Below are 25,359 nucleotides of genomic sequence, written 5' to 3' on the forward strand. Positions count from 1 at the left end.
TTAGGGGTTGTTACTACAGATATTTTCAAACCACCTTGCATACCTTTTGGTAGAAAGGCGGCGCGTGAATGAATAAATAAATAAAAGTCCCCATGGGCTCAGCAGGGACTAGCTGTCAGTTTACGCCTGCAAAAAATAAAATAAAATCTGCAGCGGGGCAGCGCAATACCAAGCACTGATTAATAACGTTATCCTGAAAAGCTGAAGTCCCGCTGCGGGCGCCGCGTCCGAAGGGCGTGTTCCCAAGTCGGGGCGCGCGCAGGATCCACGCCTCGCGCTCTGTTTTTGCGGCGGCTTTTTCCCCGCCTTCCTCGCCTCGCTCCTCTTACCTGCCGCTCACCCGCGTCGGGCTCGCGAGCCCTCCCTCGGCAGGGCCCACCCACCGCCTCCGCCATTGGCTCGGCGGGCTGCCCGTCTCCCCCCCGCCCATGGCCCGGAGGCAGGTCCGCGGAAGGCGGCAGCCCTCTCAGGGGCCGGCGGAGGCAGCGGGCTGCTCTCCCGGAGCCCCACAGCTCAGGCTCCCCGCCGCTGCCGCCTCCCAGGAGCGGCTTCCGAGCCGGCGGCGTTTCCGCGCTTGGGACAGCGGAAAGCGATGCGGGTAGCAGCAAGCCGCTAGGCGGTGCCTGGGCTCGGTGTTCCCCTTTCCCTTCCCGGCGGAGGATGCTGCCGTTGCTGGAAGAAGAGGCGGGCGGCTGACTTTCTTCCCCGACCCGCCCAGGCGGCGGCGGCGGTTGTCTCCCCTCAGCACTTGGCGGCGGCGATGGGCGAGAAAGTTTCCGCCGAGCAGCAGCAGCGGCAAGATTACGGCGTCGGCCGGAGGGTCTCGTCCTCTTCTTCCAGCTCGTCAGGCTCGCAAACTCTCTCCGAGGAGGGCGACGGCGATGCCTCAGCCGGGCAGCTCGGCGGGACGGGCTTCGCTGCCCCCCTCAGCCGCGGCGCCCCCGAGCGGCAGGTGGCGGAGGCGGCTTCTTTCCCCCTCGCCGGGGAGAAGGGGGACCATGTGTTGGGCGAGGGGCAGCGCCGTCGGGGGAGCGAGGAGGAAGAGAACTCGGCCAGTGGCGGCGGCGGCGGCGGCGGCCACTTTCGTCCCGAGAGCGACGCCTCGCTGGAGGAGCAGGACGAGGAGGTGCGAGGATACTGTGTGGGGAGGGAGACCTCATTCCCCGCCGACGGGGGGAGCCCAGACGTGTGCGAAGGGGCGGCGAAGACGGCGCCCGCAGGCTCCTCCGCCTCCCGGTTGCCGCCCACGGGGCGAGCCCCGGCCAATTGTGGCGGGAAGTGGGGTGGCTGCTGGACGTCGCCCGCCGCGCTGCCTCTCCCCTCCCCTCACCTCGGGCTCGCCCAGGGCTGGGCTCCCTGCCCGGTGTTGACGGGCGGGCCTGCCCCTCCCAGGTTGACTTTGAGGGCTGTGTTTATGTCTCTCCTCCGCGTTCCCTGCGGCTTGCCGCAATTGAGGCTCCCGGAGCTTGCTTTTCCTTCCCCGCCCCTTCGGGTTGCGCCTCGGAGTCCCTTTCATGCTCAGCCAGCGCGTGCTTGTATTGTGGGTGCCGGCGAGCACCGGCGACGTGCTTGCACGTGGGGATGCAGGGTGGTCGCTTGAAATGGCACAGCCGCGGAGCAAACTGTCCCGAGAGCAGCAGAGTTGAAATCTTTTTTTTCCCCAGCAGGGGGCTCGTGGTTTTATAGCCCGACCGCTCGTTATCAAAGCCTTCGGTAGCTTGGCTATGTTTTAATGTTTAATAGGTTATTGTATTTTAGTGTTTTGTTGGAAGCCGCCCAGAGTGGTTGGGGAAACCCAGCCAGATGGGCGGGGTATAAATAATAAATTATTATTATTATTATTATTATTGGCTGTACTGTATTAGAACCCCAGGGTAACATAGTTGGAAGTGGAACATAAGCATGCCTCGTGCTTCTTTTCACTGGGGGCAGAAATCTTTGTGAAGAGGAGACAAATGCCAAAGGAATTCCTGTGAAGTCATCATTGCCCACGAGTGTCTTTATTTAAATACTACTTTGGTTTTGGTGAGGAGGCAGTACCTTTAACTGGAGAGTTCTGAAACTTGAGGAATTTTGGGCGAATGTGTGTATGGGTGGCTGCTCTTGAAGACGGGGCTGTAATTAAGAGTTACAGATGTGCAGAGGCCTTGTATCCTTTTTAAAACTCTGGTTAGGTGAAGAAAGCTGCTTCTGTGTTCACAAACTTGGCGGCTGCCCTCTGTGAATAAAGAATCTGTTTGCCTGAGTGGCTGAACTAGGTTGCAAGGTTACACAACTCTATTTCAAGCTTCCCTCTGTTCTAGAGAAGGGCTGACATTGTAGGGAAACAGGATTTAGTTTATGCCAGTGCTCCTTCTTGGCATCTGTTCTTAAATGCTAGGGGCTCAAAGCCGGAAACACTAGGAAATGGTCCTGAGCAGGTGCATAGTCCTAGGGTGGGTAGCTAGGTAGGTAGGTAGTGCTTGCAGACAGGTAGTCCCAATATCTGTTCCTAGTAACCAGTGTTAGAAACTGAGATATGAAAGCTAGGAGCTAAATGGCACCTTAAACCTAGGTTATGGGTACAACAATGGAATGTCTAGGAGCACTTTTTAATAACAAGAGTACAAAGCTGAAAACAAATGGCACTGCAGCTGAAATATTATGTTCATTTATGTTCATTTTTCATATCGTCTAGTTCTTCCCCTGTCCACCCCCTTAATATTCTTAAGAGGGTCTCTTCTCCAGTCTTCAGAGAGTAGCTGGAAGTGGGAAGGAAGAAAAAGGTCCTTCTTTCCTTCTACTCTGTAGTTTTAATCTGAAATCTTAGGTGCAGTACTGCATCCAGAGCTCAGAAATTGCTTGCACTAATGAAGTTTCCTGTCGCAAAATGCATCTAGAACAATGTGAGTTTCAAACACTGCTAGTAACTTAAGTCTACACCAGAGCAGAAAAACTTCTTTTCCTGTGGATTTGCTTCTGGATATTATAGCTGCTAGGGTGTGAACTTAGAATCATAGAATCATAGAGTTGGAAGAGACCACAAGGGCCATTGAGTCCAACCCGCTGCCTAGCAGGAAACACCATCAGAGCACTCCTGACATATGGTTGTCAAGCCTCTGCTTAAAGACCTCTAAAGAAGGAGACTCCACCACACTCCTTGGCAGCAAATTCCACTGTCGAACAGCTCTTACTGTCAGGAAGTTCTTCCTAATGTTTAGGTGGAATCTTCTTTCTTGTAGTTTGGATCCATTGCTCCGTGTCCGCTTCTCTGGAGCAGCAGAAAACAACCTTTCTCCCTCCTCTATGTGACATCCTTTTATATATTTGAACATGGCTATCATATCACCCCTTAACCTCCTCTTCTCCAGGCTAAACATGCCCAGCTCCCTTAGCCGTTCCTCATAACCTTAGCCGTTCCTCATTGAACTTGGTGTCAAGCATTACATACTTTGCTTACAGCTGACAGTAATCTTGGAAGAACTAAACAGCATAGTTTTATGGAATAATGGGTGATTTTGCAAGTGATTTATTGGGTGAAAGTGCTCACACACTTCAGTCTACATGCATTCATATCTGAATTTTGAAAAATGATATGTCCAAATTAATAAAATTAGCATGTGTCAATAGCATGCGTATGAGAAAATGTAGCTTAAGGTGAAGTGTGAGCACTTTCACAACTACTGGTAATACTTTTTAGTGACAAGTGTCTTAGGTGATGTATACTTTCAGATTCCTTTTGTAGTTTACACTCTCTGATTTTCAGAATGGCCAATGAATGTTAACCATGTCACGCAAGAAGCTTAGAATAGATAAAATAATGGGACAGCAATAGAATCTGGTTTTATTTTTGAGAAAGTGACTGCTGATGCCATACTTCACCGCTTCATTTTGTACATTAGCAGTTTTTTAAAAATTAGGTATATAATTTTATACTGTCTTCACTAATTATTCCAGGTCACTTTGCAGTTAGGTTTCTGGTGTACATTGCTATCATGTATTGTTCCACAGCTTTGTTGCAGTCAGCAAATTTGCTCATGGTTGAAATTGAACCTTAAGCGTATGCTATACTTGGCCTATGATATGCAGTGGATAAACAAATGGATATCTACTCAGGTAGAACAGAGCTATTTCTGACTTTAAATGGAGCTCTCAAACCTTTTATAGTTAAGGAAAAACTGTTGGGCCTGCCCAATATTAGTAGGAAGTCTGTGAAAAAGTAAGGCGTTGTCTGGATTGGTTCTTAGTCATAGTTTGACATGAGAACAAGTCTAGCTTTCTCCTATGTTTGTGCTCTTCCCCTCCTGTAAGATGTGGCAGTGAAAAGGAGTTAGTGTTTCTTTTTGATTAACTGTAGTTTGCTGTGTTTTCCTCACCTGGATAAACTGTGTTTAATCTTAACTTAGTTTAATGGAAGCCAGCCAACTTCAAATATTGTTTATGATCCAGGCTTGTTTTCATTAAGCATAATTAAGAATAACTGCATTTTAGACGATGGGCAACATACTAAATTACAGCTAATGTAAAATGGAAGCAGAAGCTTGTGTTCAATGCCATGTGGCAGTTCCAGGGGAGGGGTGGGGAGTCTGAGTTGTTATGTCCAAATGCAGTGATCAAATCCCAGTACTAGGGGCCAGTACTAAAAGTGGAAGAACACATAATGAGAATTATTTGCTCATAAGTCTCATAAATTAAAATCAGACTCATAACATTTCTATAAATCTCAGTTTGCCAGTATATATAGAAGCCATTTGTCTTTATATCTGCTGTGGCGCATATTTCATTTAAAACTGCTATGATGCTTCTGCTGCCTTTAAGTGGCAAGGACTGTGTTGTTAAGAAAGGAATTCTGTAATAGAAGAGTGCATTAAAACATGAATCTTTAACTGTTGGCTTGCAGTCTGACCTAAGGTGGGTTAGCACCAAGAGCATCACAACCATACCATATACAGAGTGGAAAAAAGTTAAAAATTGGTCCGTTAATTCATGTTTGGGCTAAAGGTGAGCCCTGGGTTTGAACATAAGGTCTTTGAAAAGTCACGGCATCCACAAATAGCAACACAACTCTTTCAGAGAAATGGGGCAACACTAGATAGATGAGTACTGTATGTTGCTATAATAGTGTCAGCCACTGTTTCCTCAAACAGTAATCTGGGGACCATGAGTGATCCTCTGCCTATTTTCAGGTTGGCATCTCTGCCACTGCACATCCAGTGCTGCCTCTTCCTCTTCACCACCTTGTAGTGTGTGATTTTTCATTGGACTAATGTTGGTACCAGCAGTGCCCAGCATACTGTGTACAGGGGATTGGGTGACAGAGATGTTTGGTGGTGTGGTTGGAAAAGTAGTCCTCTTTCCTCTGAGGTGGAAGAGCCAGAGGTGGCTTCCCTTTGAAAAATCACATGCTATGTGTAGTTTAGCATATCAGCAAGTGTCTGAAAAAATGCTTGCTCTGTATGTGAAAAATGAATTTGTAAGCATTTATAAAGCAATTATTATTATTATTATTATTATTATTATTATTATTTATAGCCCATCCATCTGGCTGGGTTTCCCCAGCCACTCTGGGCGGCTTCCAACAAAAGATTTAAAATACATTAAGACATCAGTTATTAAAAACTTCCTTAAACAGGGCTGCCTTCAGATGTCTTCTAAACGTGAGATAGTTGTTTATTTCTTTGATATCTGATGGGAGGGCATTCCACAGGGTGGGTGCCACCACCGAGAAGGCCCTCTGCCTGGTTCCCTGTAACCTCACTTCTCACAGTGAGGGAACCACCAGAAGGCCCTCAGCGCTGGACCTCAGTGTCCGGGCTGAACAATGGGGGTGGAGACACTCCTTCAAGTATACTGGGCCAAGGCCGTTTAGGGCTTTAAAGGTCAGCACCAACACTTTGAATTGTGCTTGGAAATGTACTGGGAGCCAATGTAGGTCTTTCAAGACTGGTGTTATGTGGTCTCGGCGGCCACTCCCAGTCACCAGTCTAGCTGCCGCATTCTGGATTAGTTGCAGTTTCAGTAGTTATTCTCTTGAAGTGGGGCAAAACTTGTTCCCTGTTTTTAATATTGGTGGCTACCAGCTTGAGGCTGGGTGGCAAACTTCCCCCATCCCTATGTGGTCTTCACTATAGCTTTGAAAATGTCTCAATGAGACATGGGAAGACCAATGATAGTGAGAACTCAAGAGGCTCCTTGTATCTAGGAAGATTAAAAGAAAAGCAGTGTGTGGTTTCCCACTTGTATAGATTTGGGTTGTATGTATGCTCTATAGGAAGGGAGGACCTAACACATAGGACCCTGGCATTACCAAGTAACAGTGATCTGTCACTTAATGTCCGTGATCACCAAAAAGTGTTGCCTTTTGATGTAGTATACTAACTGGTATTTCTAGATGTCATTTCATAAAATGCATCCTTTACAAAATTAACAGTTGTTGGTTGTTGTTTTTTTGCATGCTTGCTTATTTTTGTGTGTGAAACATCATCTATTTCCCTTAATATTGAATTTGATTGTAATTGCATTCTAGATTTGTTAACGATTTTCTTTTATCTGTTGCCAACCCATATCTCATTTATTACTACACACTGGAAAGAAAACCCAACTGCATATTTTTTTTAAACCACACTGAAAACTACAAAGCTGCCTTATTTCTAGAGCTGTCACTAGTTAGTTAGAAGGATCACTAATACTGTGACAGCTGAAATACTTTTTCTTTGGAGCTCTAACTGCAGGCGTTGGCATGATTTCAATCTATTAGATCTAATTACCTGCTCAAACACTGCATTTCTGCAACGTTAGAGGCTGAAAATTTATTTAAAGTGATGCGTTTCCATGTTTCGCTCTGTTTTGTTATCTGTAAGGAGAAGAGTAATTAGACAGAACTTCAGGCAGGTTGCTCTAATTGTTGGTAGAGTTTGGTGGTAGATAGTGTTTAACATCAGAATAGCAAATTCATATTGGGCTGATTAAGGCACATTCCTTACTTAGCAAATGTAGTGAATTTGCATCCATATATTTATTTCCCCAACAATGTTACTCCAAATTCCTTCCCTCTATTTGTTGCCTATTTCATGCTTGCTTCTGTGTCAAATGTTTGACTACAAGCTTCCTGAGGAGCGACCTCTCTTTTTGTTACACTGAAGTATAGTATAGTAGATGGACTTGGACTGCGAGAGCTTGGCCCTAATATCCCTTTGAGCGATGAAGCTTGCTTTGGATGGTCGTTGTAAAATCCGGTTTCTAACTTTCACCTTTCTATAAGGATACAATAGGATAACCTCATGTATACCATCCTTAGATCCTTGGAGGATTGATGGGATACAAATATGATAAAATAATTAGTTCTAAACAAAGATTACAGAAAAATAAGCCCATGTGTTTAAATAAACACAGCTTATTCTCTACCTTACAAGATATAGAAAAGAAAAGGGACCAAAGTAACAAGGCCATCAGTGTTGCTTTAGATTTTTTTCGTAAGTGGCCAACTTGAATGTTTGGTAGCAATGGAATGCCTTGGGTTACAGTCTTATGCACTTTTTATCAGGGAGTAAATCCCATTGACCTTACTTCTGTAACTTACCGTATTTTTCACCCTATAGGACGCACATTTCCCCCTCCAAAAATGAAGGGGAAATGTGTGTGCGTCCTATGGGGCGAATGCAGGCTTTCGCTGAAGCCTGGAGAGCGAGAGGGGTCGGTGTGCACCGACCACTCTCACTCTCCAGGCTTCAGGAAGCTATCCGCAAGCCTTGCAAGCCCAGCGGGAGTTCCCGCGGGCTCGCAAGGCTTGTGGGCTGCAGCCTGCAGCCCACAAGCTCGGGGGACAGCAGGGAGGTGCAGCGCGCCTTCCTGCTGTTCCCCGACCTGGTTTAGAGGCTGGCGCTGGGGAGAAGCGCGCTTCTCCCCAGCACCAGCCCCACAAGCTCGGGGGACAGCGGGGAGGCGGAGTGCTGCCATCCCGCTGTTCCCCGACCTGGTTTGGATTCCCTGACTTGGTTAAATAAAATTTTCCTTTATTCCCCCCCCCCCCCAAAAAAAAAACTAGGTGCGTCCTATGGGCCGGAGCGCCCTATGGGACGAAAAATACGGTACTTCTGAATAGACATGAATGGAATTGCATTATAAGTTAATAACCTTTTCTGCTATTTTAAGTGAATATGAAGCCTGTGTGAACTTCTAGTAGTTACCGGTAATAGCTCATACAGTTGTACATAGCACCCAGTAGACTGCAGTGGTATTTATTCTATCAAGCAGCCACTGGGGGGAATACATAGTCTCTCCTACAAATATCTTAGTGACAGTTATATAAATCAGAGATGAGGAAGTTCTGACCCTCCAGATGGTATTTCCTTCTAACTAACACCAGTTTCTGCCATTATGGCCAATTGTCAGGCATGCTGGTGCTGTACACCAGCAGTATTTTGAGCACCACAAGTTCCCTAGTCCTGGTATAAATGCTCTAACTTTGGGTATTTTATAAAAAGGATTTTATAAAACCACACTCATGAAAGAGTTTTATAAAATCACACACATGAAAGTTGTCTTTTCAAAACTTTTCTTGTACTTTTCCACATGGCATGCTCTGACATTTTAAAATGTCATATCACTTTTAAAATACTGCATTGTTTTTAAAGTCCATAGTTAACTGATGTTTATAGTTCCATGTTTATTACAGCGCTTTATGATTGTTGAAGATGTATGTAGCTCCTACTTAAAAATGTTCATCTCAAGTTCATTTTCACAGTGCATCTTGTAAAAACTAACAATGTGTGCATGCATAGTTGAGTATAATAGTGACATTCTCAAGTTTTATGGTGGTGTGCTACTTGAGATAAGAACACCTGGGTTGAAATAAATTGCTATGTCAAACGACTTCATAAATATACTTCAGTGTTATCAGTGCTCCTTTGCTTGTTCTCTTGTAATCTGAGTACCAAACAACTACATTAGCAGCATTTTAACAAAATAGACATTGATGCTACGAAAACTGAAGGAATTGAATCTAATGTTTGAATAATGACTGCAAAGTAAAAAAGAAAAAAATGCAACAGAAATTGAGAAATGTAATAATTCTTGAGACTGGTTTAAGACATTGTTAAATTTTGAAACTATAAGGAAATTCAGAAAGATTGTTAGAGAAAAGCAACACACACATCTTGGTTTCTCACTGTTTTGGTGAGTAAGGATTTGGTGAGTGAGGATGGAGATACATTACAGCAAAATAAGACTGACAGAGCAGAAGGGAAAGCCCAGTAGTCAGACAGGACAAATTAAATAGCTAGTTAAGGTAGCAAAACACCAAGGTTCATTCAGTATATCAAATTGGTCACACTGCAACAAGGAGAAAGAACTCTAAAATTGTATACACTACTGAGATCAATGTCCAAAGACAAATTTAGTACTGCTCGATCCAGTTTCTATGTTCTGATCACTGGTGTCAAAAACTTTGTGAAATATTTCTGACCAAAATACAGAAAGTGTAAGGCAACCCCACCACATGCGCATGTGCTCTGTTGCCCCAGACTTTCCATCATAAGGAAGGCAAACTTCAACATTATCAGAGTACACCAGTTACCAGCCAGTAGTGATTCCCGCGTACAGTAACTTCCTGCATCTTGGTAGAGGTCATTTTAAGTGAGGTCCAGGTCTTACTCCCAGACTAGCTGCTGCTGTTCTGTATTTTCCATGGAATTCTCAATCATGGAAGAGGCCATCCCCTTCAAGTTGGGGTAAACCACTGAGTCTCTTGGGCTTGCTGATTGGAAGGTCAGCAGTTCAAATTTGTGTGGTGGTGGTGGTGAGCTCCCGTTGCTCTGTCCCAGCTTCTGCCAACCTAGCAGTTCAAAAGCACACCTGTGCAAGTAGATAAATAGGTACCGCTGCAGTGGGAAGGTAAATGGCGTTTCTGTGTGCTCTGGCTTCTGTCATGGTGTTCCGTTCCGTTGTGATTTAGCCATGCTGGCCACATGACCCAGAAAGCTGCCTGGACAAATGCCGGCTCCCTTGGCCTGAAGCGAGATGAGCACCGCACCCCATAGTTGCCTTTGACTGGGCTTAACCGTCCAGGGGTCCTTTACCTTTTTTACCTTTTACCTGATTTAGAGCAGTATGATTCATACATGGTTTTAGTCCAGAACAATTGCGCTTCTAAAATAAGGCTATTTATAAGTGATCATACTTGCCACCTGAAACCAGTTACAGTATAGTGGAGACTTTACATTTTATTCTGCAGTGTTGTCTCAGTTATTGGGTGACAACATTTAATAAGTTTGAGAAGTTTATACAGCCCTTTAGACACTCATCCATTGATGTAGTATCATGTAGCACCTTCTTCCATTTAAAAAACCATTGTGTTGGTGTGGTAATGAGGAGGAAGCAGAACAGAAACTTTGGCAGAATTGACATACTGACTCAATTCTCCTGCCCAGCCGAGAAAGATGTAAGTGGTGTTAAGGGCAGAATTGCATTTGAAAAAATGCTAACTAATGTGTTGTTTTATAAAATATAGAGCACTGACAGCAGACAACACAGCAGAGGATTGTTCTGAGCCAAATGTTAGACTAGAATATCTCTTTCCCATCTGCTGGGTCATCAGCCATTCTGTTCCCATAAGAAAATCCCACCGCACCCCCACCATCTAATATTTGCAGTTATGGACACTTGGCATAAATGAAGAAAACTGTATTGTAATCATTTATTTTAGTGGAAGTTTACTGTTCTCTTCGTTATACTTCTTTCTGTAGGTATTTGCCCAATAATTTGAGCCTGTGACAGCTGTGTGTATTAGTTATGTGTTGTCTTCTACTTGTTTTATTCATACACCTAATTGGTTTTTTGACAGCTCTTTCTGATTTCCAGATCAGTTTTTGGCATCTAATTGGTCTTTTAAAAACTGGTGCTAGGACCAGAGTTTGGTAGCCAGCCTTATTCTGTGACAAATTATTTCTTTGCCAAACTTGGGGGCAAATTGGTATTGAGGGGTAAATAAGCAAGTATAACCGGTGGGTAAGACACATTGATAACATTTACAGAGGAGTTTTTTAAATCAATCAGGGCAGCACACACGGTTCCTCTTTCCTCATTTAATCTTCTCAACAATACTGTGAAGTAAATTAGAATGAGAAATTGTGACTGTACCAGCATCACCCTGTGAACTTAATGGCAGAGTGAGACAAACACTTTATGCATCCTTTTTCAAGATTCCATGTTCTAGAAAATACTTTGGCAGGTTTTATTGTTTGGCTTCTCTCCCCCCCCCCCAAAAAACAAACAACCAACCAAAACAAACTTGGGAGAAGGACCATATTTCATTGGTAGAGCAATTTAGGTCCTAGGTTTAATCTCCTGCATCTCTAGATAAGGCAGGGAGGGACACCTATCTGAAAACCTGGAAGGCTACTGTTGATCAGTGCAGACAATACTGATCTAGATAAACCTATGGTTTAAGTATAGTGTAGCTTCCTATGTTCCTAATTTATTCTGTTGGCTTTAGAGAAGCAAGTCTGATAGGGACTTTAAAAACCTTTCACATTTTGAGTGATACCCAACATTAGTCATACTTGGAAGAGCTCCATTAAATTCAGTAGACTTAAGTAACTTTAAGCTCATTGATTTCAATCGGTCTAACTGTGAGTAGGACTTCATTGAGAAACAGTGTCTGAGGTTAATACTCAGTTTCTCTTATGACACAAACTGCTTCACTATGGTATAAATATGTTTGAAATCTTTGTTTTGTGACCTACTTCATTTTCCTCCAAAATCTCTGTAACAGACTTTTTAGTTTTCTCTTATAAACAAGCATTACTTAGTTTGTGATTTCAGCTGTAATTGAAAGTCAATGGCAGGTTGCCATTAGTATTCAGTGGCAGTGTGCAGTGGTTCTGAAATCCCACTGGTCTTGCCTTTTAAAAGGGCAAATTGAAATCAAGATTGTCTTAAAAAGGATCAGATATTACACAATCTGGGCACTATTTCATTTTTTCAGGCCACAATATTTTTTAGTGGAGTGTCTCCCTCCCCCTCCAAAAAAAAGCTATAGAGAGAAGAAAGTGATCTATAAATCCCAGCAAAGTTCTCATTTGATTTGCAAGGGAACATATAGGTACTATAATAGCAGTTTTGAGGGAAATAGTGTAGGAGGAAAGTGTTGAACATTCATTTATTAAATTATCCTACCCTTCTCCCAGAGGATCCCAGGGTGGCAAACCAAAGTGATAAAATGATACAATTAAAAATAAATCTAAAATATATATAAAATGAATAAAAACACTTAGAATTTTAAAACATACAATGCACAATTTCATAGGCATAGCTAATAACAATATATATTTGGGGAAACTGTATTAGGTAATATATATATTTTTTAAAAAGTAATCATAAAATGGCATCGGCCATTATATTGAATGTGCTGAGCTTCAGATGGCTCCATGTACAGCAGCTGTGTCATGTTGATTAGTGTGGCTAGAACATAATGTGATGTACATATATTCTGATAAAATAAATTTTAAAAACTAAAAAAAATGTCCAGTAGCACCATAGAGACAAACTAAGTTTGTTCTGGCTATAAGCTTTCATGGATGGCATCTTGTATGCCTCCTTCTGGCAACTCCTGCAGCCAAGCTTTCCTTTCCTTTCCTTTCCTTTGTACCACACCAGTGGGGCTGAGAGTGGGGTCTTGTCATCTGGGTCCAGGACCTCCATACACACCGCCCAGGCTTGCGCCCCATGGAGGTCATTACGGTGCTGCAAATGCAGCAAAATTAAGCTTACAGTGGAAGTGTAATGATTGGGTAGTACTAAAGGCTAACCATCTGGAAGTAGCTTGAGAGATTGGTGGGTGAAACAAAAAACCAGGAATATTAATTTATCATTTCTATTGCTGTCACTGTCAATAAAGACAATTAAAAGATAAAATAAGAGCCCATGTTCTGCGATGAAAAGCCAGTACAATTTATTATTGTGTCTTGGTATGCAACACTTAATTGTGCTTAAAAGTAATGGAAGAGTCATTTAATTGTTGCTACCTCTAAGCCCTTTCACATGGATTTCTGGGAGTCTTTGCTTGCTAGAGGCCATATGATTTACTGTTGTGATGGTTCCTAGATAACTACGATATTTCCTATGTGTGAGTGCCTCCAGCTTTGTCCGTTTTCAATAATTCTTGTTATATTGTAAGCATCCCCTGGTTCAATGCGCTCAGTGAAGTCTGAATGTTTTGCCCCTCAGCAAGGCACATGATATTTAATAGATGCCATATTTCTAAGTATCCCATTTAGCTGCATTGCTAAGTAGAATGGCAGCAATAGCAATAGTGAAGAGCTTTGTGGACTATGACTCTCATGTGACATCTAAGAAAGTGATGACATTCTAGCAGCAAACTTCTCTGACAAAATAGGAACTATAGGCACAATAAATAGATAGCAGACTGTAAGTAGGTCCTTTTATAGTGGAGGAACATTGCCAGTTTTATGATGGGGTAATGTGTAAGCTTTTGAATATATACAGTTGGGTATATAGCTCCAAAAGGTACTAACTCTTAATTAATTTTTACTAGCAAATATGCATGTTTTGCTTCTAAAATTAGGCTGGAAGACCTTTTATGTTCCTTTATACTGTGGTTTGGTCAGTGCTCATGTACAAAATTGCCAGATACACATTCATTGTCTAGTAAGAGGGGGGAAATCACAACAATGAACTTGGGGCGCAGTTGTAACAAAAAAATAAATTTTAAAAATTCAGCAAATGTCACTGGTATGAGCACTGGGACATAAATGTCCAGGCCTCCTTAAATATCCTAAAGTGAGAACTTTCTCAATTGTCAAAGTTCAAAAAAGGCCTTAAAGAGCTGTCCTGTGCTCTAAATTATTTACAGATTATATGGTCAACTATGCTGATCTAAAGTTTGAGTTGCTTGGCTTCTTCTTGTGGTTAGCAGACATGACAACATGGGAAAAAGTTATACTTTGAGTGATAAGACAGACCAAATTGATTTTTAATAGAACTTATTTTAAAAAAGTTGAGTTCTTTGTTGTGGAGGAAGGAGTAGATGAGCTCTAAGTTTCATAAATTTTTAATTTTTAATCTTTATGTTTTTAATCTTTACAATCCAATCCTGAGTCATTAAAACAGCTTCTTAATGTTAATGAAACCGCAGCTGTCATGTTTTATAAATGGAACTGATCTTTTTAACATAATGTTTGACATAACATAATAGTAATGCATAAATCTGGAATGTTTGTTTTATACCTTGAAGGGATTAACAGCACTACAGAAATAAATGCTTTCATGTTGAATGGTTGTTGGAAGTCACCAGGAAGCTAGAAAACAAGCCTGCTTCATGGCAAGGCTTTTGTCTAGAATACTAAGGGGCCAATCATCACTTTATATTTTGTACTTGAGTAGAGATACCAGAGTACAAAATAACTGGCCTCTTCTAAAATGTGAATATATAAAAAAGAGACATGGTGAATTCTATAGCATTGCAGTTCACCTACAGCTGGAATTTAAACTGATGGATCTTGCTTGTAGTGCTATATAAGCTTCTGGTTGTGTTGTGTTTTGTTTGGTTTACATAGAATTTATAAAGTCTGGCATGACATACATTGAGGTTGAAGAGGTTTCATTATACTGGAAACACATTTTGTTGCTACTTATTGCAGTGGTTATTGCAATAGTTTAAAGCATTTTGTAAAACTTATTTCTTCCAAAGCTTGTAACATTCGGTAGAGTTAAAAATTTCCAATGTTTGTTCTTTTTGTGTTCCTCAAAACTGCTCTGGGGAATCTAAAATCTTACTTTGCACAGAGATAATTCCAACTGCTTAATGTGTGTGTTTTGCTGTGGAAATGTGCCTTGCTGAGAATAAACCGTGTAAAGCTGCAATTGATGTGGTTCTAATTTAGGGCTAAAGTATATGTTACATTACATCTTCATTTTAAAAAAGTCAAAACAGTAGGTGTAGGCAGCCTGATCAGAATTGAGGCTGCCTCAAGAAGGGAGAAAGAACTTACCCTTTTCTCCCCTGCTGTGGTCCTAATGAAAATCCTGGTCCTGAAGCTGCTATTAGCACTGTGCTAATTTCACTCTTATAGTGTGTTGTGATGGGACGATGAGCTGCTTGTGTGTAAAATCCAAGTCCCTCAGAGTTTGGTCAAGTTTGCAAACCTCTGTCTGTAACGGAGCCCCTTAAACATGGCTCCGTCAGTCGCTGGCAGATTCCGACAGTGGTTGCTTTCGGAATCGCTTCCAACATAAAAGCTCCTTAACGGAAACACGTCTTCTGGACTCTCTGCGTGACAGTTTCCGGCGAGGAGTGGGTGTCCCTACAGGAGGTCCTGAAACCTCCCCACTGTTTTCGCTGGAAGTGTCTCTGAGCCATCCCTCCAGCTCACTTTCCCTCAGCTCACCTCCTCTCCCCCTACTGGTTCCCTCTTCAGCTGCTGAGTCTCTCCCAACCTGTGTGAGCCCTTTCACCTCCCTTCCTTCCGATGGCAGTTCCCTGACATGTGTGGAGTGAATTTGTAGGATTGTGCTCTTGCACACTTGTACATTTACACAATTCTCTTAACTTTGGCACATTATGATAGTAGTTGATCTTAGACGGCTTCTGCTTAGCATGAGTGAGAACAACAACCCATTATTGTTTGCTTAGCATCATATCTGAATTGGGGATTGTGGTTTCTTTCACTTCAAACAAACCACAATTGGAAGGGAAGTTTTGTTCATGATCAAGTTTGTGCAGTCCATAGTTTGGATGTAACGCCATTGCCAGAGGTCAGTGTAGCTTGTTCCTCCCTCAGTTGAATGATGGCCGGAGCGCGATGGCATTTTTACCTAGCAGTATATTGCGAGTGACACTACTGCCACTCCTTAGTCTCTCTGCCACCAGTGCCTGGCTGCAGTTCGTTTCTCCTTAGGGGTGCTGGTGGCAGAGGTGGCGGCGGTTTCACTTGTGATATACCACTGGGTGAAGCAGCCATCATGGTCGGATCCTCATACTGGTTCTGGGCAACGTATTGATACATTGCCCAGGCCTAGTGGTCGACAGTATGGAAAGCTGCTGAGCAATCCAGCAGAACCAGGGAACAGCTTTCACCTCTGTTCCTAGCCTGCTGGAGATCATCAACCAGCGTGACCGATGTGGTTTCAGTCCCGTGATGGGGCCTGAAACCCAATTGGAAGGGGTTCAAATGCTCTGCATCCTCCAGGCATGCCTGGAATTGGTCCGCGACCACCCACCATCTAAGATAAATAAGTAATGTGGTTATTGAAATGGCTGAATAATAAAGATTACTGAAGAAAGTTGGGTACAAGGGTATATATCCTGTAGTAACTTCAGTTTACTGTAAACAGGCTTTTAATGAGTGTGCTATAAGTAGAGCTGAAAGTTTTAAGTGGCTTAATCAGTAGATTTTCAATTTTAAAGCTTGATTATTTGTTTGCAGAGTTCCAGCTTTAAGTTAGTGGCACTGGGAATTAAGGGCAAACTTGCTTCTTTAGCCTACTTTATTCTTCTATTACTGTAATATGCAGAATGGGGGAAAATAGTTTAAAATGATATTTCCAACAATAATTGTAACTTTTGTTTCTGAAGTGATCATAGCTTGCACTTCCTTCAATACTTCAAGGGCACAATAGTTATGCAATTTTTTTTGAATATAATCATTTGAGCTGTGAAATAGCAAATTGATGTTAATCTAAAATCATTTCACAGGTTGAGTGTTCTATTCCATATTAAAGCAGGGGTATCATACTTAAATGGATTGCGGGAAACTTTAAAATGCTAGTATCTAATACAGTGGTACCTCGGGTTACAGACGCTTCAGGTTACAGACGCTTCAGGTTACAGACTCCGTTAACTCAGAAATAGTAACTTGGGTTAAGAACTTTGCTTCAGGATGAGAACAGAAATCGTGGGGCGGCAGCAGGCTCCATTAGCTAAAGTGGTACCTCAGGTTAAGAACAGTTTCAGGTTAAGAACTGACCTCCAGAACAAATTAAGTTCTTAACCCAAGGTACCTTTAGCATTATGCACTGAATGCGGCTTCTGGATCAAGTGCAAGGGAAACTCCACATAGAGTGCATAGCAGTAATCCAACTTTAAAGTCACCATTGCCTGAACTATCGTAGTTAAGCTCTCAGTCCTGGAATGGTCATCACTGTTGTACTAGGGAACTTGTAAATGACGTTTCTAGTGGTTTCATGGAAGTATTTCACACACTGGAAATGTAAGATTAGTTTGTGCTAAGAATTTCTAGGATGGATGGATGTATAGCATGGATAGGCAAACTAAGGCCCAGGGGTTGGATCCAGCCCAATTGCCTTCTAAATCCGGCCTGCAGACGGTCTAGGAATCAGCGTGTTTTTACATGAGTAGATTGTGTGCTTTTATCTCTGGGTTATTTGTGGGGCATAGGAATTCGTTCATATTTTTTCCCCAAAATATAGTCCACCCCCCCCCCAAAAGGTCTGAGGGACAGTGGACTGGCCCCCTGCTGAAAAAGTTTGCTTACCCCTGGTGTATAGTATGTGACTGTCCTGTTTTTCTCTGAAATAGTTTTCTAGGATGGTAGTATGTTACAGGTTTGTGTTTTTATGGTTTAGGGATAGGATCAGGCAGGCTTTCCTGTTTCTGTAATTGTGGAAATGCTTGTTCTGCTTCCTGATCAGAGAGGAGTTTGGGCTTCCCCAGAGAGCATCAGGAATAAGAAATGTTCTTTTCTTTCACTTGGTACATAATCTTCACTCACTTAATTTTTTTTTTTTTTTTGTTATTTCAAGCTACAGTTGTAGGGCTTGAAATTATTTCTTTTTCTTTTCTCATTTGGAAAGGAAGTGCAGTTTCTTGAGAGTCCTAGGATTATGGTAGAACTCTTGATAAGCTAGGCAAAATACTAATTTTTTATGACTTGATAAAAATGTGGATATGAAAATGATACATTATTCAGATGCCTTTATCATTTATTTTATTTTATTGCTAGCTTGATGCTTGGCATTACATAGTATTAACAGTAAATTATGAAGTACTTCTACATGTTGGTTATTTTTTCATTCATTGTAATTTATAGTAGATTTTTTTGTAGATTTGTTTTTAGTGTGTTGTAGCTGTAGTGAGGAAATCAAATGACGTCTTTCCTTTAAGAGAAATAAAGGTAAGAATCAACAGAAAACATCACTAATTTTACCAAGGAAACTCGCTCCTTATGCAAGCACCTTAAGTAAACAAACTGCTTCCTGAAAATAAATCCACGATAACATAGTGATTTGTATAGTTTGATGTTTTTAAAAACTAAACATGATTTGGCAGATGCTGACTTAGGGGATGTGAGTTGTATGTTTGGTAGGAAATTGCGGTAGTACTGGGAGGATATTTTCATGTTACTTGCCACTTTTCATGAACATCACCTTCCCTTTTTTTTAATTAACTCTTGTGGAATACAACTCTGACCGCATTATACTATAACTATGGTCACTATTAATGCAATGATATGGACTGCAAGAAGATCAAACCTCTCCATAGTGATGTATGGAAGTGAGAGCTGGACCATAAAGAAGGCTGATCGCCGAAGAATTGATGCTTTTGAATTCTGGTGCTGGAGGAGACTCTTGAGAGTCCCATGGACTGCAAGAAGATCAAACCGATCTATTCTGAAGGAAATCAGCCCTGAGTGCTCACTGGAAGGACAGATCGTGAAGCTGAGGCTCCAATATTTTGGCCACCTGATGAGAAGAGAAGACTCCCTGGAAAAGACCCTGATGTTGGGAAAGATGGAGGGCACAAGGAGAAGGGGACGACAGAGGACGAGATGGTTGGATAGTGTTCTCGAAGCTACCAGCATGAGTTTGACCAAATTGCGGCAGGCAGTGGAAGACAGAAGTGCCTGGCGTGCTTTCGTCCATGGGGTCACGAAGAGTCGGACACGGCTAAACGACTAAACAACAACAACAAATGATATAACACAATGTATGCTGCTTATTCCATTGTGTCATGCAACATGGGTGGCTCTAAGGCCTCCTACCTCTGACCTTCAGTTATTATGTTTGTTTTAGTGGTAGCTAAGACTGATGGGAACTGAGGTCCAAAACATGTACAGGGAAGGCCACTACATTCACTGCATATTACTTAACTACCTTTGTTTGTGTTTGTCCTTTTATTTCATCTGCCGTTTTGTGTTTTTTTGGTCAGACATAAAATCTTTCCGTAATCTCTCCATTTTCTCTTGCTGCTCGATACAACTGGAAAGGTCTTCTACTTGGCATCTTCTTGACTAAAATGATTCTGTCCCTCAAAGTATTGAAAACTTGCTTTTTCTATGCCTAACTCCCCCCCCCGTCCTCTTTGTCTATTCCCATGACTTGATAGCTACACTCCCAGAGGCATGCACATCCTTATAAATAAAGTGAATATTTTTGCCTCAATCACATGGCATCTTTTATAAGGAAGAGTGAAACCCCTTGGTGTATACAATCTACATGAAGAGAGCTGTATCCTCCAGGATGCATCTTCTTCTAAAACCTGTCCAGTCACTCCCTCCCTGCTCTTCTGCCTAGCTTTTTCACACGGGCATAAGCATTGGAGGCATAGCCTTAGGCTGTGCTGCTGTTATGAGGAAATTAATAGCACAACACTTACTGCTGCATGTGCTTTGTTTTTCCTATTCTTTGTCTTAACATCCTGAATAATTAATATATTTATTTAAATATATAGGAATGCTGCAGAGTTTGGATCACACAATTTTATTATATTAAGAGCTTGACCAGTATTTTATATTTATGTAATTGTTGTTGGCATCCATCTGTCGAGAGACAATGAAGGGTGCCTCTGGGGGTTAAGACAAACTTCTGCATTAGCAGCATCAAAGTGGCTAGACCCACCTCTTGGCCTCACTGATGCAGTCCCCCCCCCCCAAAAAAAGCAGGGCAATACATTTGGCACCAGCTTGGCACCATCCAGCTGTATTAGGGGCTCCAGATTTGTGTAGTGTTTTCTCCTTAGTGTTTTCTTTTCCCAAAGATATCCCACAGGGCAGTGGAGATTTAGGATCAAAGTTTTCCATCTCCTAGGTGGGCTACCTTCCCAGGTTGATGAGCCCCACCTGCCCCAGGAATGGTTTATATATATGTTATGATATGATATGATATGATATGATATATAGGTGATACATCTAGTATTCTATAAAAGGAAATAGGTGTTGGGGTTAATTAGATACGTTTATTATACAGCACTGAGCAACCATGATCATCCCGTTGAGGGTCAGGCAACACTTGCAAAGTCTTATTTGTTTTGGGTAGACTTCTGCAAGCTAGCAACATAGGTACATTTGCTAGGTAACTCCAGCATGGCACCAAATTTTAGTGCATGCCTAAAACCAGGGCTGGCAATGTATTCTGCTAAGTTCTTGAGAGATTTTACTGTAATCCTTTGAGATTTCAATGAAGCACACAAGATCTCCTGATAGTTCAGTAAGATCTCAGCAGAACCCGCCACTACCATTTCACAGGCGCTGTTGCACAACCCAGGTTAAGAGAGGTAAGAGATGCTTCAGGGGCAGTGGGGCACCATGTTCCTGTTCCGCCTTAAGTGGTGAAATGGGACACTACCCATGCCTACAGCTTGCAGAGAAAGTAAGTGAAAAGGTATGATATCTATTACATAGGTGCATTTGGAAGCTGTGAGAATGATGTGAAGTGATCTAGCGTAGGATATGAATGCTAATATAGAATAGTAGTCCTTTAAAACTATAGCAAGAGGTCATATTAAATGCAACTTTTTCTAACAAAAGGAAACAAATCTCTACAAGAAATAATTATCCAGAAACAAATAGATCCTCTGGAAAAGCAAAGCCGCTGTGATGCACTAGAAGCCCTAGAGGGACATAGGTGGCACTGTGCTCTAAGATGTGCCTCTTGATGGTCGGCAGTTCAAATCCGTATGACAGGGTGAGCTCCCGTTGCTCTGTCCCAGTTTCTGCCCAACTTGCAGTTCAAAAGCATACCAGTGCAAGAGGATAAATAGATACTGGTGCAGTAGGAAGGTAAACAGCATTTCCATGCGCTCTGGCACTCGTCACAGTGTCCCATTGTGCCAGATGTGGTTTAGTCCTGCTGGCTACACGACCCGCAAAGCTGTCTGTGGACAAGCACCAGCTCCCTTGGATGGAATGGGAAAAACTAGAGGATAAGAAAAAGTCCTAGAAGAACAGGCACACAGCCATTGTTTTCCAGCTCAAGATTTTTTACTCTGGGATTAGAAATGTGCTAGCTTGTATTTGTATTTTTATACTTTAATGTAACAGAGGAGAAAATGAGATCTAATTGAGCTTGGGTCGAAGTGCATAGACCTGAATGAACAATTAGCTTTCTGAAGCCTACATAGTATCTGATCGAATTAAGCCATTTTAGGTAGCTTTGAAATGTGTTGGTGACAGAGTAGAAATGGATTTTGTAAATGAACTAAACTGAGGTGACTTGATTAGTATTCCTGGTAAATACAATATCTCCTTCCCAAGAATACATATTCTCTTTTGTAGATTAAAGCATTTTTCACTAACCAAATGATGGTGGTGTCAACAAACCATGAATATGAATGCCTCTTTAATATGTGCTTAATTTCTTTTCCTTAAGATTGAAAGTGACTTTGAAAGCAAGCTTGCTGGTTTTACCCTGTGGCTGTGAAACTGTCACATTTTTTTGTCTTTTTAAATAAGCCAGTGTTTAAATCAATGGTGATGCATATAAAATATGTTAATAGTTGCAAAGTATTCTAAATATATTATGGCTGATTTAAAATTAGTATTTGTCTAATTATATATGTTTGGTTTATCATAAGACATTCAACAGTTTAAAAAATAATTTCTATGGAATATAAATATTAGTTACATTTTCAATATTTTTCTGAGAGCACTGAAAAATTATGCTTAATGTTTTCTGTGTTAGGGAACATTTCTATTTTTTCCTGGTATTTAACCAGGCTAAGGAAGAGAATTCTTAAGAAATAGAGTAGCTTTCCCAAAGGAAGTCTTCTCCCATAGGATTACGGGGTGGTATGAAAGGTATTATATGAAGGTTCCAAGACAGTGGTGGCTGGTGGGCTTTGGACCTGGTGGGACTGATAGGAGATCATGAAAGTGTGGCCATGAAAAAGGGACTCAAATGATGATCACAGGGCCCAGGTTCGTTGATATGGGGGGGGGGGCGGGACGGCGGGAAGCAGTCCTTGAGGTATTGCAGTCCTTGAGCACTTCAAATTGAGCTCAGAAGCTAATTGGCAGCGAGTGCAGTTGGGCCAGGATTGGCATTTTTGAACCATGTTCAGAGACAGCCCCTTGTAACGTGTTGCAGTAATCTTTAGAGATTGCCAGAGCATAGACAACAGAAGTTAGGTTATCTTTGTCCAGGTAGGGGTACAGCTGGGCTATCAGCCAAAACTGATGGAAGGCACTCTGTGCCACCGAAGCCACCTGAGTCTCAAGCGACAGCAATGGATCCAGAAAGACCCCCAAGCTGTTATCAGGGTTGGCTCAGCTACAGGTCAGTACGGAAGCTCAGAGATGAGCAGTAAGGTTGATGCTTTATTTGAGGAAACAGAATACAAAACAGAGAAACCTATAGGCAAGACTGGCTCTGGTAAAGCTGTCAATCTGGGCCTTCCACTTCCCCCTAAGTCTCCTCCCCAGACAGCTGTTGAGAGGTTGAAGAGAATTAACAGGGACACATTTCTCTTATCTCTCTCCTGACAGAAGTCATCATTCAGGGTGACCAAAGCAGTATATGTGCTGAAACTGAGACTAAATCCCAGTTGAAATGGAGCTAGAAAATCAGTTTCTTCTATGAGTGCCTGGATCTGGTCTGCAACCACCCACTCAAGAACCCTGCCCAAGAAGGGGAGATTAGCAACTGGCTTTACTTAGATTTTCAAAATAGAGGGAGGGTTTCTTGAGGAATGGTTTTACCCCAGAGCCAGTCACTTCAGCATGGATGAGCAGTCTGGGAGTCATCAACACTGTCTCTGACAAGACCTCTGTCAGCTCAGGAGACTGCGAAGCAGTATTAAACGGTTGTGTTATCACCCCAACTCTATTTATTATTTTCATTCCCATGATCCTACACTTTGTTGAAGGAAAACCCCCACCAGAATAGAAATCATATATTGAATAGATGGAAAGCTCTTTAATCTGAGTAGGCTGAAAGCAAAGAGTGAGGCTACCATAACTTCCACCATAGAGCTTCATTGTGTTGATGACAACATAGTGTGTGCACACTCAGAGGATGACCTTCAAACCATCCTAAATATCTTCGCAGAAGTTTACAAAAAGTTTGGCCAATCACCCAAAATCCAAAAAACCAAAGTGGTACACCAACAAGCACAAAACAGTCTCTCTGCAGCACCACAAATACCTGGGCAGTTATCTTTCCACAAGGGCTGACATTGATGCCAAAATCCAGCATTGCCTGAGCTCTATGAGTGCAGCTTTCTCCTGATTGAAGTGCAGAGTATTTGAGGACTGAGACATTCGCAGGGAAACCAAAATGCTTGTTTACAAAGCTATTGTACTACCAACCTTACTATATGATTGTGAAACATGGACCACGTATAAACTTCATCTCCAGCTCCTTGAAAGATTCCATCAACGGTGTCTCTGAAAATTTTTACACATCACTCAGGAAGACAGGCAAACTTACGCCATTGTACTGGAAGAAGCAAAGATCACCAGTGTCGAAGCAATGCTTTTTCAACAACAACTTCGTTGGACTGGTCATGTGGTTCTGATGCCTGATTATTGTCTTCCAAAGCAGTACCTCGAGTTACAAACGCTTCAGGTTACAAACTCCACTAACCTGGAAGAGTTAACTTGAGTTGAGAACTTTGCCCCAAGATGAGAATGGAAATCATGTGCCGGCGGTGCAGTGGCAGCAAGAGGCCCTATTAGTGAAAGCACGCCTCTAGTTAAGAACAGTTCCAGGTTAAGAACAGACCTCCGGAACAAATTAAGTTTGTAGCTAGAGGTACCACTGTACTCTATTCCGAACTTAAAAATGGAAAGCGCAGAAGAGGTCAACTAAAGAGGTTTAAAAACTCTCTTCAGGCAAATCTGTTACTATAAGAGAAAAGGGAGATGCTCGAGATGAGTTCCAGCACCTTTTTTTCTGGAAAAATAGCGCTGCTATGTTGATGGAAACAGACTGATTTCATGGAGAAATATATGGTATAAGAGGAAAATTAAATAGATTTTTGTTTTATTACAAATATTCAAAATAGCCAATGCAAATTATTCTCCCTGAGGGTGTAGTCTTTATTTTGTGTGTCTTTTAAATACACTTGGTGTTAGTTTAAGGTACAGTAAGTTTTGAGACACACAGAATTGTTTCTATTTTGTTAATTATGTGGTGCCATCTGGTGGCTTTTCCATCTCTTGCTGCAATATAGTTAAAATGGAGCTTAAAACAGAATATGAAAATTCAGTGGTGTGTTTTCATGATGTTATTCCTCCCAGCTTAATAGTCTTAATATGTTTGTCTGTACATAATGTAAACACGTTTTTATACTTTGCTGGATGGAGACCAGTTCATTCTAATTTCATCTATAGGTGGTTATGCATATATTGCAAGAGTTTATGTCATGAGATTCATAAATACAGTGGTACCTTGGTTTAAGAACAGTCCTGTTTACAAACAATTCGGTTTACAAACTCTGCAAAACCAGAAGTAGCGTCCTGGTTTGCGAACTTTACCTTGGTCTAAGAATGGAAGCGGAACGGTGGAAGGGCACCGATGGCGGGAGGTCTCATTAACTAATGAGGAAAAGCACACCTTGGTTTAAGAATGGTTTCGGTTTAAGGACGGACTTCCAGAATGGATTAAGTTTGTAAGCCAAGGTACCACTGTACTACAGAATACACAGAGGAAATCCCTGTGTGTACCTTTTTCAGGTAGAAGTGAAAGTTCCATTTTGTTGAGCTTAATTGGGCGAGCTTTCTGTATCCACAAGTAATGTGGTTAATATTTTAGGCTGGAGCAATAGGCCCCAAATATATGTAAAACCTATTGGTAGCATTCTGTCTGATAGCTCTATAGGCAGTCAAGCCCAACACAGAAGTTAGAAGAAAAGCAGCAAGCTGGAGAGAGGAAGCAATGTTTGATTTCTCTCTGACTCCAATGTTGTGGCAAGGACCTCTTGGGGTGTTAATACTGAGGCTCAGGTTGTATATATGTGTAAATAAACCATATGTATATATGTGTAAATAAACCATATATTACAAAGACACAACAGTCTCCACTGTAAAGGTAAAGGTACCCCTGCCCGTACGGGCCAGTCGTGTCCGATTCTAGGGTTGTGCGCCCATCTCACTTAAGAGGCCGGGGGCCAGCGCTGTCCAGAGACAC

General features: G+C 42.1%; 1 protein-coding gene across 5 annotated transcripts in view; it reads left to right on the forward strand.

The window, feature by feature from the left end:
• Window positions 1-621: 621 nt before the first annotated feature.
• MAST4 (microtubule associated serine/threonine kinase family member 4) overlaps window positions 622-25,359 on the forward strand; it is a gene marked incomplete at its 5' end in the record, with an annotated part of 192,710 nt that continues 167,972 nt past the window's right edge. For all 5 annotated transcript variants that reach the window (XM_080972174.1, XM_080972179.1, XM_080972178.1 and 2 more), the window contains one exon: window positions 622-1,126. In XM_080972174.1, the coding sequence (XP_080828300.1) occupies window positions 761-1,126 (366 nt within the window). The remainder of the gene's footprint in view (window positions 1,127-25,359) is intronic.

The sequence above is a fragment of the Podarcis pityusensis genome, assembly GCF_964106645.2.
Source record: "Podarcis pityusensis genome assembly, chromosome: 11".
NCBI lineage: Eukaryota > Metazoa > Chordata > Lepidosauria > Squamata > Lacertidae > Podarcis > Podarcis pityusensis.